The sequence below is a fragment of the Phlebotomus papatasi genome, chromosome 1 (genome assembly GCF_024763615.1).
Source record: "Phlebotomus papatasi isolate M1 chromosome 1, Ppap_2.1, whole genome shotgun sequence".
Taxonomy (NCBI): Eukaryota; Metazoa; Arthropoda; class Insecta; order Diptera; family Psychodidae; genus Phlebotomus; species Phlebotomus papatasi.
The window spans coordinates 101016230-101035937 of NC_077222.1; the positions used below are offsets into that span (position 1 = coordinate 101016230).

The 19708-nt window shown below is 35.7% G+C and overlaps 2 protein-coding genes across 2 annotated transcripts; one reads left to right on the forward strand and one right to left on the reverse strand.

Moving 5' to 3' along the window:
• Window positions 1–8743: 8743 nt before the first annotated feature.
• Window positions 8744–9782, forward strand: LOC129810160 (protein JTB). The gene is made up of 4 exons (XM_055860466.1): window positions 8744–9030; window positions 9090–9226; window positions 9286–9379; window positions 9445–9782. The coding sequence occupies exons 1-4, from the start codon at window positions 8975–8977 to the stop codon at window positions 9605–9607; spliced, it is 450 nt and encodes a 149-aa protein (XP_055716441.1). The 5' UTR covers window positions 8744–8974; the 3' UTR covers window positions 9608–9782.
• On the reverse strand, window positions 9755–19647 carry LOC129810113 (transcription factor TFIIIB component B'' homolog). Its single transcript, XM_055860398.1, has 4 exons — window positions 18483–19647; window positions 18070–18406; window positions 10061–10506; window positions 9755–9998 (listed from the first exon to the last, which is right to left on the reverse strand). The coding sequence occupies exons 1-4, from the start codon at window positions 19549–19551 to the stop codon at window positions 9784–9786; spliced, it is 2067 nt and encodes a 688-aa protein (XP_055716373.1). The 5' UTR covers window positions 19552–19647; the 3' UTR covers window positions 9755–9783.
• Between the last annotated feature and the right edge of the window lie 61 nt (window positions 19648–19708).

Consider the following 19708-nt stretch of genomic DNA (forward strand, 5'->3'; position numbering starts at 1 on the left):
CACTACATTATACATATTGTTTAAATATTGACGTTTGGACAGGTAGGAACAGTAAGATTTGTTGTGTAAATAGTGACAATTTCTTATCACTTGAGAAAATCTAGTTGAATAATTATAATTGTCTTTGAAACTTCTTATCATTTTTCTTTTAAAAAAAGTGGCATTCTTGTAAAGAACAAAACTGACTGTGATAGATCAAGCGAAATCACTTGATTGATGCTAAGACCTGAACATCTCATGCCAATTCTTCTTTGTAAACTGACCTAAATCTATTTTCATATTATAATTAACCTTACGCTTACTTAGAATTTCCACGATAATAACTTTATGGTCATAAGATGAAATGACTATTTAAAGCTACTTTTATTTGCTCATAAGATGTAGAATATGATTACGATGATGAGACAACTTTGGAGGATATGTTCTCAGAGGAAATATTTTGTATATTTTCTTGAAGATTTTCTGTCTAGTTTTGCTCATTTTAACATTGTTCTAGTAATTAAAGTCTCTAAGGTTGATAGTTGAATAGTTTTCTATTTTTTTTTGTTGAGATTATAGTCCAATCGGATAAATGTCTTCAAAATATATAGAAAATAAATGTGGAGTCCCGGGCAAACAAATTTAGAAGTTCAGACCTTGATAATGATATATAGCATATAGTAGTATTATTATTATTAAATAATTATGCAATTCTACTGATAAGATTATTTATTTGATTTATTATCGACTTTTAAGAGAATTTTTCTAATCCCAAATTGATTTGTAGGGTGATCTAAATTCTATCTTATTTGCTTATCTAGATCCAAAATACTGGAAACATAATCCCCATAATTCTTGTGTAATACTTGTCCTATTTTTATCCTATGGAATTTCGAACGAAGAAGAGGATATGGCCATAAGTGTAAACAATACTCAGAAGTTTCTACGGTTATGGCCATAGACATTGTTCCTAACGATTCACGAAATTCCGTATATTTTGTAAGACTTTAGAAAAACTGAAAGACCAGTTTTTAAATTTTTATAAAATATTTTAATTGTGGCAAAAGCGGAAGCGAATTTTGTGAAGGACCGGAACTTCTGTGGAATACAACCGATCTACGCAACGATCGGTTCCACTTTGACCGGTCTCACAGAGGCCACCCACCTGTAAGAACCAGTTTCCACAGTAGCACAGCCACTCGATCCAGAGGCCAAATTATTGAAATCGTACTCGTACCCGTCAGCTCTTTAGAGGCCAAGATAAATCCACTCGGCAGATTCAAATCCTTTTCTAATTACTTCTTTATAATATGAAGTACTTGCTGCATGTACTCAAGAATCTGCGGGGTGTGCCAGTGGATTTCTCTTGGCCAATAAAAAGGTAACGGGTGCGAGTACCATTTCAATAATTTTCCCTCAGAAAGGATAGAGAAGGATAGGGAGATCTATGATCTTTATCAACTCTTAAATGAGAAGAGGAAATAATGGAGAGTTTTTTTTGGATGGTACCGCTACATAATGTTCAAGGAAAAATTAAAACTAGTGCTAAGCCTAGATCAGCTTATAGTAGGTGAAATTCTTAACGTGAGCAAATTCAGTTTGCATGCAAATTTGATTTGGAACTAAAGATGAGAGGTATTATTAAGAAATTTGGAGTCAAATTTCTGAAAATGGCAATTTTTATTTAAATAAAATATCGAAGATGTAAATGAAATGACAGAAAAATGATAATGGAATATGGACCAAAATCTAGAATTTGCCCCAAAACTTGATCTTATCATCGGTTGCTCGGTAGCCGAGTTAATTCAATTTTTGTTTTAGAACACGTTTATTTAGCCACAGCCAGCGGGCAGTTTGTGTGACGAACTACCACAATATCAAAGAATGATTGAATTTTGTAAGAAATTTCTTTTAAACCTTTATTTTAATAACGTAGTCGAATAAAAGCGATCATATCAGTAAAGCACCTATGTATTTTCGCAGCGTAATTGTAGGATTTTTTTTTTACACTAAATCGACAAAATCGGACACATGGCATAATCTGAGCAAAAAAGATATAAGCATAATCTGAGCATAATCTGAGTTTGGGCGAAAAATAGATATAAATAATGTCCTCTACGATTATGCCGAAATAATTATTAAAATGTATTGAGCAAGAGTCGAAATGTAATATGAAAATTTGTTTTTGGACTGTGGCACCCCCAGCGTTGGCCCGACGAAGTTTGAATGTCCTAGAAATTTATAGCGGTTTTCGAGACCTGTAATTCGCGCTCTCACACTTCAAAATCGTTCAAATAGAACCGGTGATAAGAGGTTTTGAATTCAGTGAAATTTGACCCCTCATATCACCGGTTCTGTTGTAACCACAGCGAACCTACGCCACTTTTTGTAAACTTCATAGCCTAGGCTGCAACGCTATAAAATTTGATCAAAATGCCCAATGGCGTTTTTGAGAAAAATGAGTTTGAATTTTGATGAATTTTTACGCTATCGCAGCGCCACCTGTGGTGACTTTTTGAACTTTATCTGAAAGTGTTCATCAAGACGAAACTAAAAACCCAAAATTTAGGTCAAAATATTAATTAGAACCGGAGATAGAGGCCGGTCAATTTTCGAACTTTGACCCCTTATAGCTCGGGTCAGGGATTATCGATCGATTTAATTTTTTTTTTGATAGGTATATTTAATATGCGGCTACAACACAATAAAATTTAGGCCTAAGGGCCTCGACAGACTTGAGGATTAGTCGAGAGACGGCTTAGCGTAACTATTTTAGAAATAATCGTTAAAATGCGTTTCCATTATTTTCCGCAAAGCCTTCGGTAAGCCGTCTCTCGGCTTAAGTCGTAAGTGTGTCTAGGGCATAATGCACAATGGTATTTTTGAGTTATTGTATTTAACTTAGAAAATTGAAAAATTTGCGATGTTAAAAGAGAAGTAGCATTTCAGGAGAGCTTTTCATAATTCCCACACTTTTTAAATTTTGGCAATTAGAACCGCAGTCAATGAGCCAAATTGCAATTTTTACTGAATTATATAACTCAAAAGGGAAGCCTTACGAAATTATTATTAGGTGAGATTCTTAACAATCTCACCTACTATAATCCTAACAAAATTTCATGTCCTCCGATCGCGCTCAAACTTGGCCAAAATGTGTTTCGCCACTTCCTGATCACGAATATATGGGGGGCTAAGTTACGTTCCCGGCCGGCCGGCCGGCCGTCCGGCCGTCCGGCCGCTCTTTGGAGCTTAATAGCTCCTAAACTAAAAAAGATATCGACTTGCGGTTTTCGGCAAAGGTTATATATCGCATGAAAATTGCAACTTGGTGCATTGACCCCCCACCCCCCACCCCTCCTTCCGCCATTTTGAAGACCCCCCTTTTTTTGTTTTCTCAATAGCTCCGCCCCTATGGCATCGATCGGGCTTAAATTTTAGTATGTTATAGCTGGGCCTTAGAGCTTTCCATCAATACCAAACTTAAGGTCCCCCGACCCCCCTGACCCGAGCTATAAGGGTCCAAAAAAAAATTCTTAAAATGGCCATAACTCCGGTTCTAATTGTCAGAATTTAAAAAATGAGGGCTTTTTGGAAAGCTCTCGTGAAATGCCACTTCCCCTTCTAACATCGCAAGTTCATAAAACCACCGCTAGGGGCGCTATTATTAAAAAGAAAATTTTTAAATATTAAAAGTTAAATAACTCAAAAATTCCTTATGCAATCGGGCTGAAATTTTAGTATGTTGTAGCCGTTGATTATACCTATCAAACAAAAAAAACCTTAAGTCGATCCATAACCCCTGACCCGAGCTATAAGGGGTCAAAGTTCGAACATTGACCGGCCTCTATCTCCGGTTCTAATTAACATAGCGACCTAAATTTTACCTTTTTAGTTTCGTCTCGATGAGCACTTTCAGATGGAAGTTCAAAAACTCACCACAGGTGGCGCTGTGATAGCGTCAAAATTCATCGAAATTCAAAGACATTTTTCTCAAAAACGGCATTGTGCAAGTTAATGAAATTTTAGTATGTTGTAGTCCAGTCTAGGACGTTTCCAAAATGGTGCGTATGCGCGCTGTGGTTTCAATAGAACCGGAGATATGAGGGGTCAAAGTTCACGAAATTTAAAAAATCATATCTCCGGTTCTATGTGACGGATTTTGATGAATGAGGGCTTAAACGAAAGATCTTACCAAATGCTACAACTTTCTAGAATATTTGAACTTCTTGGGACCAACACCAGGGGCGCCACAGTCGAAAAACCAATTTCAATATCACATAACCTCAATTATCTCGACTGTCGCTGAACCGATTTTGATGATTACTTCGACATAATTGTAGAGGACATTTGTCTCTACATTTCGTCCATACATCATTTTCCGCTCAGACTGAGCTATCACTCCGATTTTGCCGTTTAAGTGTGAAAAAATTGATTTTTCCCATAATAACGCTTTGAAATCACTCAGATGCCAATTTGACTGCCTCTACTCCACCAAGACACCTAAAATAGGGTTTTAAATGGAAAGTCCCACAAAATACAACAATTCTTTGATATAGTTGAAGTTCAACAAATGACTACTTGGGGCACTCTGGATGAAAAAACGAGTTAAGAAACAAAAAAACCTCGATTATCTTGGCTTCTGAGTAATCGATGAGATCATGTTCTATGGGAAAATTATAGAGAACATTCTGGTCTACATTTCACCCATATAAGACTTTTCTGTCAGTTCATCCAAATCCTTGATATTTTGGTTTAAATACAAAATTTGTATAATTTCACGAATTTGATTCAAGATAACTGAATGGCGTCTCCCAACATCAGCTCCAAATCGAATTTGCATGCACTCCGAGTTAGCTCACGTTAAGAATCTCACCTACATAAGCCGGTTAGGATTATCTGTCCCTTTTTTGTGATTATGGAGCTTATATGTATCACTATAAATAATTTAAAGGTTTTATTCCATTCCTTTATAAAGAATAAGAAAAATATGCAAAAATCGAAACTGCCCCTCTGTTAAAATGCCCTACTCTCCCCTATTGCAATCTATGACAAAAAGTACCATTTTTATTGAATAAATATATTTATGTGAATTCTTAATGATACTTTTTGAACAAATCATAATTTTTTGTCTTGGAATTAGGTATTAGGATAATAATTGCTGTGGTTAAGAAGGGAAGTTTCTATTATACAGTGGGACCTCGATAGAGTCAGCCACCGCTAGAGTCAATCTCCATTAAAGTCAACAGCTATTAGGTGAGATTCTTAACAATCTCACCTACTATAATCGTATAATCCTAACAAAATTTCATGTCGTCCGATCGACCTCAAATTTGGCCAAAATGTGTTTCTCCACTTCCTGATTCCGAATATATATGTGGCTAAGTTACGTTCCCGGCCGGCCGGCCGGCCGGCCGCTCTTTGGAGCTTAATAGCTCCTAAACTAAAAAAGATATCGACTTGCGGTTTTCGGCAAAGGTTATATATCGGGTGAAAATTGCAACTTGGTGCATAGACCCCCCACCCCCCACCCCTCCTTCCGCCATTTTGAAGACCCCCCTTTTTTTGTTTTCTCAATAGCTCCGCCCCTATGGCATCGAGCGGGCTCAAATTTTAGTATGTTATAGCTGGGCCTTAGAGCTTTCCATCAATACCAAACTTAAGGTCCCCCGACCCCCCTGACCCGAGCTATAAGGGTCCAAAAAAAATTTCTTAAAATGGTCATAACTCCGGTTCTAATTGTCAGAATTTAAAAAGTGAGGGCTTTTTGGAAAGCTCTCGTGAAATGCCACTTCCCCTTCTAACATCGCAAGTTCGTAAAACCACCGCTAGGGGCGCTTTTTTTAAAAAGAAAATTTTTAAATCTTAAAAGTTAAATAACTCAAAAATTCCATTGTGCATCGGGCTGAAAATTTAGTATGTTGTAGCCGTTGATTATACCTACCAAACAAAAAAAACCTTAAGTCGATCCATAACCCCTGACCCGAGCTATAAGGGGTCAAAGTTCGAACATTGACCGGCCTCTATCTCCGGTTCTAATTAACATAGCGACCTAAATTTTACCTTTTTGGTTTCGTCTCGATGAGCACTTTCAGATGGAAGTTCAAAAAGTCACCACAGGTGGCGCTGTGATAGCGTCAAAATTCATCGAAATTCAAAGTCACTTTTCTCAAAAACGGCATTGTGCAAGTTAATGAAATTTTAGTATGTTGTAGTCCAGTCTAGGACGTTTTCAAAATGGTGCGTATGCGCGCTGTGGTTTCAATAGAACCGGAGATATGAGGGGTCAAAGTTCACGAAATTCAAAAAATCACATCTCCGGTTCTATGTGACCGATTTTGATGAATGAGGGCTTAAACGAAAGATCTCACCAAATGCTACAACTTTCTAGAATATTTGAACTTCGTGGGACCAACACCAGGGGCGCCACAGTCGAAAAATCAATTTCAATATCACATAACCTCAATTATCTCGACTGTCGCTAAACCGATTTTGATGATTACTTCAACATAATTGTAGAGCACATTTGTCTCTACATTTCGTCCATACATCATTTTCCACTCAGACTACGCTATCACTCCGATTTTGCCGTTTAAGTGTGAAAAAATTGATTTTTCCAATAATAACGCTTTGAAATCACTCAGATGCCAATTTGACTGCCTCTACTCCACCAAGACACTTAAAATATGGTTTTAAATGGAAAGTCCCGCAAAATACAACAATTCTTTGATATAGTTGAAGTTCAACAAATGACTACTTGGGGAACTCTGGATGAAAAAACGAGTTAAGAAACAAAAAACCTCGCTTATCTTGGCTTCTGAGTAGTCGATGAGTTCAAGTTCTACGGCAAAGTTATAGAGAACATTCTGGTCTACATTTCACCCATATAACACTTTTCTGTCAGTTCATCCAAATCCTTGACATTTTGGTTCAAATACAAAACTTGTATAATTTCACGAATTTGATTCAAGATAACTGAATGGCGTCTCCCAACTTCAGCTCCAAATCGAATTTGCATGCACTCCGAGTTAGCTCACGTTAAGAATCTCACCTACATAAGCCGGTAAGGATTATCTGTCCCTTTTTTTACTTTACGGACTCCGATAAAGTCAACTTTGGGCCCAAATTGACTCCGACAGTCAAATTTTCCTTTAATATTAAACTAATAATATTATAATAATCTAATTATGATATATTCCACATTAAAATCAGTGTTTTGGTGTGTCAACATAACACTTTTAACACAAGAAAAAAAATTATGTAAGAACATGGTAATTTTTTGATAAAATTCGTATATTGGCTGTGTAATCATTTTTCAACAAAATAATTTTCTTTGACTTGTTACGGGGTTGTTGACTTAAAAGGGCGTTATCTGAAGACTCCAAGTCGATATCTCTAACCATCTAGCGTCCATATTACAGAACAACAATTGATTTTATTGCTATTTAGAAAAGAAATAAAATTCTCTTTTTAAAAGTTTAAAAGAAATTCTAGTAAATAACGTTAATGCTAGATAATTTTCGACCAGTAAATTGAGTATCAGGGACAGTATAGTACACGGTATTGACCTTTGGCTCCTTTCTCCTTTTAAATTATGAAGGCTTGAGAATTTAAAAGGAGAAAGGAGCTAAAAATCAATACCGTGTTTTACTATCCCTATTAACGTTAATTGCAGTAGAATTATCAATAACCAAATATGTACCGCAGCTCTTCTGAAAAAAAGTCAGAAAAGAAATCTTTAAGACAGCATTTCCTTATCTAAAATCAAAATTGTGGGTTGACCTCAATATTACCGCATGGAGAGTAATTTATACTTAATGTTTAAATAAAAACATTCCGTAATATCATTCCATGATCTCCAACTCTTACCTGAACATACGACTCCTTTGGGCCAGAGGGTATGGAATTTATGGGTTCATTAAATAATATTCGACCTATTCGACTATGTTTTGAATTTATCAATAGTACAAACATGAAATAATACACCTTTCTATCAAAAATTCACTTTTAACCCTTTAAGGACGATTGGAACACCGGTGTCCCATAAAGAAAATCATATTTCCTGACCACCTAAAGTTATTTTTTCTTATGTCTGTACGTAATTGCAAAGTGGAAGGTTGAATGAATCTAGGATATTTTTTGGAAGTCTCTAGCTATTTGCTATATTAGTAAATTTTTAAGCTAAAAATGACGAATTTTTAAATTCTCTTAATTAAAATTAATTTTCAACATTTTTTATGCTTCCAATTTTTTTTAAGCAAAACCGTTTTAAGAAAAGAAACTACAATACTGAAACATAATATTTTTCATTAGATTGAAAATTATCATTCATTAGTATTGTTAGAAAAATTACTTAAATTTTTTGGCTATTTTTGTCCCTATCGTTCGTAGAGGCAAGAAATACATCAAATCAGACTTTTTAGCTTTTTGAAGCCCAGATATAAAACCTTTTACTGCTTTTGTTCATTGGTTTAATTTTTATTGCTGATTTTCGGTCCGCGAAAACTGTCTCGTCGTTTAAGGGTTAAATTGAGTTTTTTCGGACTCCAATATAGTCAACAAATCCAATAGATTCAACAGGTCTGGAAATAATTAGTTGACTCTATCGAGGTCCCACTGTAATTATCTTTATGGTTTTCTCTTCTTAAAAAAACCGTTGATAAATAGTATTTGAAAATTGTTTAGAAAGTTTAGAATTATAGCACCGATTGGAATCTTCCAACGAAATTTCCGTGTTTTGCGTGGAAGTGTCTGAGTTTTTCCACTTTGCGATTTATTGGGTTTTCTTTCCAACCAAAAACACGTAAAAGTTGATTGTGAAAGCGTAAAATTGATTTTCCACAATTTCCAGCAGTAAATCCTGTAAAAAGTAGAAAGAAAACTGCAGTATGCAGTGTTAGGAAGTTCAGGAATAAAAAAACAGAGACTGTGAATGAGAAAGAGGGGAGAAAATGGGATAAATCTGTTGGGATTCCTGCTGCATAAAAGATAAACAAAGATGATTGAAACGTGTCCTCGTCGCCGGATGATTACCGGAATATCCTTTCTTGTTATGTGAGTTTGGCTGGTGTCCGGGAAAGGTGAGGGTTTGAGGGATTTTTTCTCGTTTTCAGACTAACGACTTTGGTACTGATAATTGAGTCCAGATGGACAGGATCTCCGAAGCCCAAGCATTTCGTCATTGAGAACAATTCAACTTGCTGGATGAAGGAAGAGTATGAAATCATCCAGGATTGCCATCCTTGTTCAGGTAGGTTGAATGGAAATTGGGAAAATTGTGGATTTGTGTTTGTGACTTGTTTTTTGTAGCTTTTGAGATTGCCAGCAAGATCAAGGGAGTCTGCATTCATACCCACAACAAGGAAGTCCTCAGATGCAAGAGCGGAGAGACAGTTTCAAGGAGGTTGGTCAGAACTCCAGAGCAAGATGGTTTTTAGTCTATTTTTCTTTTTTAAATTTGGTTTTCAGCTGCGACAAAGTTGCCTGGATGGACAAGAGGAATTTCTGGACATTCGAGAGCATTCTCTGCATTGTTGGCATCCTCTCCACTCTCGTATCTTTTTATCGGCAGAAACTCCTGGACAAAAAGGTAATGATGAGAATTCACAGGCAGCTGCATCAGTCAGTTTGATGAGACGCCTCTCAGGACAATGAGTTTCTGCCACAATTTCCTAGCCAGAAATTCTGGCAGAAGCTCAATTCTCTGTAATATTTTGTTTTTGTAAATACAACCATGAGTCATCGATCGCAGTTTGCCATGAAAAATGCTAAAAATTGATGAAGAATAATTTATTTTATAAAGAAAATTTATATTTTTTGACCTAAATGCGCCGCTACAATGCAATTGATAATGTCCTGTGGCAAATCCAAAGGTTTCTCACTGACTCCTTCGGATAATCTCAGATGAATCTTGTATCTGACGGTTCCTTCGTCAGCCTCCTGGACTATAACGAGGTTACTGAGATCGATATTTGGCAAATCATTTTCAGGTTCCGGACTTGCTAGAATTTCCTCTTCGTGATCTGTTGAAGTTGAAAAAAATCTTAATTTTCCTCCTGGATTTCCTAAAAAAACAAAATCTTACCATAATTCATGATATCTTCCTCAAAATATTGCTCTTCGGAAGACAAAACAGTCTCTTCCACAATTTCTTCAATCTCCTGGTACACTTCCGCAGCCTCTTGGCCTGGAATCTCTTCCTGAACTTGTTCCTCTTGGACTGGATCTTCTTCAATTTGCACCACTTCAATTTGTCCTTGCCCGTGGTCCTCTTCCATTTGATCCTCTCTCATTTGCTCCTTTTCAACTTGTTCCTTATTTTCTTCAAAACTTTGAGCATTTTGTGACGCAGCTGGCTGTTCAGGAAGCGAGGATTCTTTCTGACTAGACTCACTCTTTGATTCATTCCTCTTCTTCTTCCTGGGCCTTGAGAGTATTTCTTCGAACTTGTAGGCAAAGTCTCCGTCCGAGAGCTGCCTCTGCATGCGACTTGTATTTCGAAGGGGGCGCTTCTTCGAGCTGAATTTTTCCCTAAAATCAAAACCCATCAGAAAACCCAAAAAAAAAGTGAGCACGTTTATACGCAAAATAATCTTAGACTAATTGATCCTGGATTGTTTTTTCAAATATTTTACCGCTAAGGATTAAGTCAATCAAGGGGCAACTCATATGGGAAAAAGTTGTCATTTGATGGGGCTTTTATCGTTCTTGATTTTGGTGTAGTGCAAATTACGGTTTTACAATTCTACCATGCTCAGATTAGATTGAGATTGAATTATCCCAACATTTCTTGAAGTACAGTGCTGTCTCTCTTTATGCACAGTTTGGGTACTTTTTTTTGACAGTTCTCTCTCTGAATATGCACAACTTTTTTTGAAATTCCCAACGGTTTTTTTCTTTCTTTTAATAAATTATCATTTTTTTATTGTTCTAGAATTTCCCGTGTTATTTTAAATATAATATGAGACAGAAAAAATAAAATTAAGAAAATTAAAAACAAGAAAAATTAGTTACCAAGAAAATAATTTTCTTTATTACTTTGTCAAAATGTAAACAAATTGATTTTGAATGCAACCGACACAAAAGCTGTGCATATAGAGAGTGTGCATATAGAGACAGCACTGTAATTGGCTAAATTTTGGTTTTGATTGCCCAAATTCGGTTTAAAATGTCCTTAATCCATTCAGTCAATGTACCAGAAATACTTGAAATAGATTGTTCATATTTTGGAATTAGTTTCATACAAATTATTAGATTTTTTTTAAAAGAAAAAAAATTATCTATCATCGGGGTGCGGGGAACCCTTGTCAAACATGCGTCTTAACGGTCACTGAATTTAAATTCTGTACATTATTTAATTACAAACTCTTGATTTAGATAGAGTAACTATCTAAAACACGAATTAGCAATCAGAATTCAAATCAGGAAAGAGGATGGAGGTCAATTTTAAGAAATTCAACGGGATGTCATATTTTCCGTTCGCCATTTTGAGCAAAAATTTTGCATGACCTTCCACGAAGCGAAAAAAGAACAACAAAATGCATTTCTATCTCTGTCGGACTATTTTTCCCAAGTAATTGAAGAATTAAAGTTACTAAAAATCCATTCCCGACAGCAATTCTGTTAAAAGTGGCCCAGGAATAAATCATCTAAATTCACTCAATTTGCGTATGATGTATAATACAATGGTAAGGAATGGGTTAATACGCCGCGTTTTTAGTAACCAGTTTTTTGAATACCGTTCCGGATATCTAGCATTATTATTATTATTTTATTTTTATTACCGCGTTCCAAGAAATGTTTTCGTGCTTTTTTGAACATAGTTCCGCGTTTCGAATAATGGCCGCTACACACTTGAGAAATTTATGTCCACAGTCAAGAGCTTTTCTTATTTAAAATAAATGTTATTTTAAATAAGAAAACTTTTAAGTGAAAAGAGAAAAATTTGGAGTTATACTCTATCAAATGTTTTCCGCATTTAAAACGGAGAAATTTCCCATTTTGAAACTGGAAATCAACAAGAGAAATTTAAAAAAAAATCGAAAGAAAAAGATCTTAAAATTTTCAATCTTAATTCGCAAATAGAATTTTATCCGGTAATCATTTATTTCCAAATTAGAAGAATAACGTTCAGAAAACTAATAGAGAGAGAGAGTGGTATAGAGAGAGCTCAATTTTATTTCATGTTCGGTTTAAAAGATTTCCAAAAATCTCCGATTTGAGTGCAGCTGTCAAATACATGAGGACAAAAAATCCCCCATTGGTTTTTATCTGTCATATTCGGTTCTAATCACCCGAATTTCGTAAAGCTCATTATTAAGAAATCAATTTTTGGAAATACAGTAGAGTCTCTCAAATCTGAATCTCTCAAATTCGAACGACGTTTGGATTCAAAATGTCAATTGTGGGGTTATGTTAAAAAATTCGTATTCTGGATGAACGAAAATCATATTTATGTGCTTCTTCCTGAATGCTTATACAAACATTGTGATCGTATAAAATGAAAAGAAAGTATGTTACCACTAAAACTTGTGAAAAAATACGGGAATTTGATTCAAAGTACGATTCAATCTCACATAATATCGTTAGTTTTGAAAAAAAATCGTTCGAATTTGGGAGGTGAGAAATGTCAAAAATACCCCCCGAGCGTTCGAATTTAGGAGACTCTACTGTACTTTGAAATTTTTAGCCACTAATAAAAGAAATCTTGACAGATGGCTCTGTCAACTGTTCCAGTTTTAATTATAAAAAGTTCATAAAATTCATGAACATTTTAAGAAGTTCTGCTCCAGATATTTGTTTCTTATGGATCATTTCCATTTGGGAAAAATTTCAGATTTTTGTAATTCCCAATTCACACAAAAACTCGCAAAAAAACAGTTTTGAAACTGAATATTTCGTTGACGTTTTGTTGCTTTGATTTATGTTCTTAAGGTGTCTACACATTGGAGCTGATTTCATCAAGAATTATTTCAAGAATTTTTTAAAGAAAAATTCATATTTTTGAAGGAATTTTTGAAGAAAAATGCCTCCACATTGGGTTTTTTATTTTCCATCAAAAATTTTTTTGACAGATTGCCATCATTTCCAAGTCTCTACCTCTTCTGACTGTTTTTCACGAAAATTTGTTGTTTCACTACTGGAAAAAGTGTGAAAAGCGTTTAGTGAAGTTGCTTGGGATAGTATTTAGTGAATTTGTGAAGAAAATCTTCTAAATATGCAAGGGAATAGTGTTTTTCTTGAGATGTCGTTCCTGGTGGAATCCAACCCAGCCTTTGAAGGAACATTTCCTGTGATTTTCCTCCAGAAATTGCCGGAAGTTGATCCATCTGTGTATTCTTGAGGTGTTCCACAATACAGTGGCCTCGTACTCCATGGATTGCAAGATGGAGGGAAAGGAGAAAATTTACGGGCACTTTGGAATCTCTGCCTTGGTTACCAATCAAAACAAGAGCTAACCAGAGCTGCAAACGAGAGCTGTCCGGAGCTACCAGAAGCCATCACTTAAACCCCCAGAAGAACATCAGAATGATCTTTTATATCATTCACTTTCTCAACCACTAGGAACTCTGTGGGATTGCTTCCTTTCGAGAACATCAGAACTGGATAGCCACATGCCTTCAATTCCTCATGTCAATGGAACATGGAACCCAGTAAATAAATCAGTAGTGGAATTATTTTGGAACATCCATGGAATTTTCACAGGAATATTCTTCTATTATATTAATTTAAAAAAAACTACATTTTTTACATAATAGAGATCCTTTATGTAATTTTTTTTAATTTATTAAGGGGTCCATCTGGAAGATGATTGCCCCGCCTTTATGTAATTTCTAATGATTATTTATTAAAAATTCCTACTTTTAATAACATAATGCAATGTAAAGGACTTTTAATTTAGAAGATTACGTGGATTTTTAAATATTTAGGTTTGCTTATTTTTAGTAGTAGAAAATATATTTGATGTGGGGATGTTATAAAAAATAAATAAACTAAAATATAAAATAAAAAAAAAATAAATGAAAAAATTAAATAAAAAAAATTTAAAATAAATGAACTAAAAAAAATCTAGTATAATATCGACCACTCAGAATATAATCCGACTATCTCGATTTTTTGCAAAATTCGTTTTTTTCGCTTTTCGGATACTCCGTGAAACCCTCTACCTTCCCTGTGAATATTATACCTGAATATAAATTATTTCCAAATTTATAGCGCTTTTTCTAAAAAAGCAAAATCTCACTCATTTTTCAATTCAGTCAGGATAAGAGCCGCATAATTCGACCGTGTGACGTCATCATTTTGCATGTCAAAAGTATTCCGGCTGATTTCACGATAATAGATAAGCTATTATTTGGCTGCAAATATGTTTAGTTTTCAATTTGGTAATATCTAGTTAATAACCAGTATTGTTAATAATAATTAATAACTCTTCTATAAAATTAAAAAAATGGATCAAAAACTAAAAATTGGATATTGAATACGAAATAGGCGTAAAGTGCTAGTATTTTTTATATGGAGTTTGACAGCTGTAATGGACATTTGAATGGCTTATATTTTATAAAGATCAAAGAAAATTTCACGATTTAATCCAGAATATAAATTTTGCGAATATTGCAATTATTTATGAAATATTACTGATATCTTGATAGTTTTTTGAGGTTCTCTAGTATTGCAAGTGTTGCAAAACCTGGATAAAAGCAATAAAATGCTAATTTATTATGCATCAAACTTCTCTTTGGCGCGAGAGCTCATAACCTATTAACTTTTAAGAGGTTTTGTTGCTTGATAATTGGTTAGAAATAATAATAAGAAATATGTGAAAAGGTGAAAATAATAAAAACTAAATAATATAAGACCTATAGGGGGTGTGGTTACCCGTCCTACTTCACTGAAACACTACCTCTTGTTTCGATAATTATATCTTTTTATTAATCAATTTTCACATGAAAGTTTTCTACATTTTCTTTCGGATAATTAGCCGTCATTCCACACTTCACTTCTTCTTCTTCTTCCCCTTCCAGTTCCCCATCCTAGACACACACCAACTGATTGACATTTTCCCATCACTACAGTTCCCACAGGGTAAATTCTGTAATTGCCGTGGAATTTTCACGCTTTGCGTTTGATACCTGTCAATGCCAATCGTCATATCACATTTGTTCGATTCGAAAATTGAATGAATTGATTTTTTCACACTTTAAAACCCAAATTGACATTTTACTTTAATTTTAAGTGATAACACTAATGTATAGAGAATTTAATGACCTTTCGTTTAGTAGAAAAAAATAGTTGATAACTTTTTTATTATGTTAAAAATTGAAAAAAAACTAAAAAATGGGCGTAAAATACCAAATTGGCGTAAAATACTACCTTTTTATACGTAGTTGGCATCCGAAATGGACATTTTCTCTATTATGTAAAAAATGTAGTTTTTTTTTTAATTAATATAATAGAAGAATATTCCTGTGAAAATTCCATGGATGTTCCAAAATAATTCCACTACTGATTTATTTACTGGGTTCCATGTTCCATTGACATGAGGAATTGAAGGCATGTGGCTATCCAGTTCTGATCTCGAAAGGAAGCAATCCCACAGAGTTCCTAGTGGTTGAGAAAGTGAATGATATAAAAGATCATTCTGATGTTCTTCTGGGGGTTTAAGTGATGGCTTCTGGTAGCTCCGGACAGCTCTCGTTTGCATTGAGATCTCCTCGGTGGCTCTGGTTAGCTCTTGTTTTGATTGGTAACCAAGGCAGAGATTCCAAAGTGCCCGTAAATTTTCTCCTTTCCCTCCATCTTGCAATCCATGGAGTACGAGGCCACTGTATTGTGGAACACCTCAAGAATACACAGATGGATCAACTTCCGGCAATTTCTGGAGGAAAATCACAGGAAATGTTCCTTCAAAGGCTGGGCTGGATTCCATCAGGAACGACATCTCCAGAAAAACACTATTCCCTTGCATATTTAGAAGATTTTCTTCACAAATTCACTAAATACTATCCCAAGGAACTTCACCAAACGCTTTTCTCACTTTTTCCAGCAGAAAATAATAAATTTTCGGGAAAAACAATCTTGAATCGTGATGGTTTCCTTCAAGAATTCTGTCAAGAATGACTTTGATGAATTTTATTCCAATGTGTAGCCGATAATTTCTTTCAAAAATTCTTGATGGAAATTTCCTTCAATTGGATATGATTTTTGAAGAAATTTGTCTACACATTAGACAAATTTTCTTCAAGAATCCATCTTTTTGTCAAAAATTCTCAACAATGTGTAGGCAATTTTCTTGAAGAACACTTCTTGAAGCTCATTTTTGATAGAAATTTCTTATAATGTGTAGACAGTCAAAATTAATAGAAACAATTAGAACTTTCGTGAAATCACTGCTAAAGGATATCTTTAATCGTTTGGTATGCAAATTAAGGCATAGAAAGAGGTAATGAGGGGAAATTGTAACCATTACTATTTTTAAACAGCGCCGATATTTTTTGAGACATTTTTGATACACTGCCCGTTTTTACCAAAAGGGCAGAATCACATTGACAGTAAAATGCTCACCGTATTTCGTTAATTTACTCATATTACCTTATCTCATACTCGGTGGCACTATGTGAAATAATATAAGCAAAAAAACTGTACGATTAATTTCTCTTAGTTTTTTGCTCGCCGTTTATCGTATTTTCGTTTTATTTCTTTAATTCTCTTATATTGTTTTCACCTAGTGCCACCAGTGTATGAGATAAGGTAATACGGTAATGCCACATTTGCGTAAAGATTGCAATGAAAATGCGTAAATTAACGAAATACGGTGACGCACCACGAGCATTTTATTGTCAATGTGATTCTGTCTTAAATCAAAATTCAGGGCATACCGTATCTTCCATACAGGGACATTTTCTCACTGAAAGCACTATTTTCACCTCCAAGGAACCCACAATTACTTGAATTTCATCTACAGTAGACTCTTACTCAATCGGCTCTTTCTCAATCGGGTGAAAAATTTTGTTGACAATTTTCACGTTTAATTATCAAGTTAATTCGTTCAAATTCGCTGTAGATCTTCCTATTTTATCGTGATTCTTTATAATTGAGCGCTTTTTGTGGAATTTACAAAGGCTTTGACGCCCAAATCTATCGATAAACCGGATTACCTTTTGCCCCAAATGCCCAATTGAGAGAGAGTCTACTGTAAAAACACATTCATTGTGAAATGAAAACAAGTGCCAGAAGAAAACACGTTGAATGGCGCTATTCTTGATAGAAACAGTTTAAAAAAACTGTTCCCAATTTTTATTTTTAAGCTTTTAGCCGAAAAGAAGTTCAACCAAATTGATGTTCTTCTCGTAAAACCTCCCTTTTTTATATGGAGTTGAAAAGTTTCCAATAAATTTGTTCAAAAATTTCTCAATGGAAATGGCCCATTAGAATTAAAAAATGTTGCAAATTTGTCAAGAAATTTCTCCATGCAAATAGGCAAATTATAATACTTCTGTTGTACATCCCCATCGGTTACAAACGCAGAAAATTATAAGGAAACTGAAGTAGGGTAAAAGTAAAGTAATAATTTCATAAGTAAAGTTACTTCTGGTAATTTTTTTTCTTAAAGTTTAACGATAGTAGGAGTACTCTACTGTCAATTTTCGAAACTTTTCCGAAAAAATAATTTGCATAACTTTGCATTATGCTTATTTTGTTACTTGGGTATGAAAATCTCCAAATTAATTTCCAATGGGAATTAATCTTCTATAAGGGGAATTTCTGATCGATTTTAGCACTTTGGGTAATTTATCTGGGCAATTTACAGTAGACTCTCTCTCAATTGGGAATATGGGGCGAAATGTCATCCAGTTTATCGATAGATTTGGGCGTCAAAGCCTTTAAAAATTCCACAAAAAGTGCTTAATTATAAAGAATCACGATAAAATACGAAGAACTATAGCGAATTTGAGCGAATTAGCTTCATAATTAAGCGTGAAAATTGTCAACAAAATTTGACGCCCGATTGAAAAAGAGCCGATTGAGTGAGAGTCTACTGTAAGTAAATCCGGATTATCTCAAGTGTATAAACGGGCTCATTTTAGCACTTACTTTCTCTGATTCTTCCGTTCCTTCTTCATCTCAGCCACAGCCTGTTTCTTCTCATCCTTGGCTGCTGCTGCATTTTCCTGCGCGCTCTTCTCCAGCTCCTTCCTCAATTCATCGAGATCGAAGCTCTTGGGGTACATGAGAGCCTTGTCAACGAGGGCTCGATTGAGTCTCTCTTCTTTCTTGAACTTGAGCTTGAGATCCCGTCGGGATCGATTTGTGAAGAGAGTGCACATTAGAGAAAAATCCGTTCCGACAGTGTGGAGGCATTTGTAGAAGATGATGGTCTCATTGTCTGACCAATCCTTGGTCCTGGCCTGCCTCTTGTAGAATCCATTGTCTGGAAGGAAGATTAGAGGCTGATCCTTGAAGAATTCCTGGGTTTCTGGAAAGTTTTTGGTGCTTTCGATACTTACTTGAGCTGTATTCATCGTCGTAGACAATGCTGGCATTTGCGAGGGTTTCCCTTGCTTCCCGGTCTCCTGTTGTCTCAATCACTAAACTCTTTTCGTCCAGGATCATTTCTCCGTTGGGTCCTAGCTTGAGTTGAGGCACTGGCATTGCAGGTTCCTCTTTGATGCGGATTTCAGGAACTATTGGAGGGGATTTTTCCACGCTGTCACTCGGCATTCTGTCGGATTTTGTGGAGGAAATGCTGACAACACTCGAGACACTCAATCTCCTGTCCGGAGTGGTCTTGGTTTTGTCTTTTTTTGCTGGGCTCTTCATGGGATTCGAACTGGGATTGTAGTAAATCATGTCGAACATTGTCAATCGGGATTTATCCGGATATTTCCCACTGGCCATCCGATGGGAAATTTCCTTTCTCAGTTCATTAGTCTTCGAAGTCTCATCGGCTTTTTGGTTTCTCCTCTTCTGACCATCCCTCATTTGACTGGCGTCAGACATTGTTGAGCAAGTTGATTCTGTCCGGATTCTCTGACCAAGCGGTCCAGGAAGCATCTTGGGCATCTGAGGGGTCATGGGTGATGCTATTGAAGGACTATCCGGAGGAACAGAACCCCTCTGTCGCCGGCTTTCGTCGTCACTCTCGTGAGTACTGTTTCTCCTGGACAGTCCAAAGAAAGGTGTTGGCCTGATCCTTTGCCGAATTTTTGTGGGAGATAACGAACCAATAGGAACTTCCCTTTCCACCTCGGGCAATACATCAGGCTTCTGGGGAACAGGGATGGGATCTGGGGACTTGAACACTTCTTCATGCTCCCAATTATTCCCACTTTCTCCTTCCTCCGGGAAATTTTGTGGAGATGGAGATCGTTCCTTCTTAATAGGTTCACTTTTAATATGTGTCTTCAGCAGGATAACACTTTCCGGAGGTTGAGTATTTTTCTGGCTCTTCCTGGGACTCTCAGGAACTTCATCCTTAGGAATCGACACAGTATTTTCAGGCTTTTTCTCACTTTTATTTGGGCGTTTGAGTACTAAATTGGCTGATGCCTTCACACGAGGACGTCTGAAGGACATCCTTTACCTATTTTACAATTTCCCTATTCAAAAAACGGTAAAAACTTATCCTTTTCCAGAAAACACGTCGTGGCTCCCGTGTTTACGTTCGCGAAAAGTTAGGTTAGGGGTTTGACACGTTTTGCGCCTTGACGATTTTATAGCACAATTCAAATTT

Bases quoted from the DNA above. Each gene is read 5' to 3' on its own strand.
- LOC129810160 (XM_055860466.1), top strand. From the start codon at position 8,975: ATGATTGAAACGTGTCCTCGTCGCCGGATGATTACCGGAATATCCTTT. The intron at 9,227-9,285 runs GTAGGTTGAATG...TGTTTTTTGTAG, and splicing joins GGATTGCCATCCTTGTTCAG to CTTTTGAGATTGCCAGCAAG. The intron at 9,380-9,444 runs GTTGGTCAGAAC...TTTGGTTTTCAG, and splicing joins GGAGAGACAGTTTCAAGGAG to CTGCGACAAAGTTGCCTGGA.
- LOC129810113 (XM_055860398.1), bottom strand. From the start codon at position 19,551: ATGTCCTTCAGACGTCCTCGTGTGAAGGCATCAGCCAATTTAGTACTC. The intron at 10,507-18,069 runs GTAAGTGCTAAA...TTTTGATTTTAG, and splicing joins GAACGGAAGAATCAGAGAAA to GGAAAAATTCAGCTCGAAGA. The intron at 9,999-10,060 runs GTAAGATTTTGT...CAACTTCAACAG, and splicing joins GGAAGATATCATGAATTATG to ATCACGAAGAGGAAATTCTA.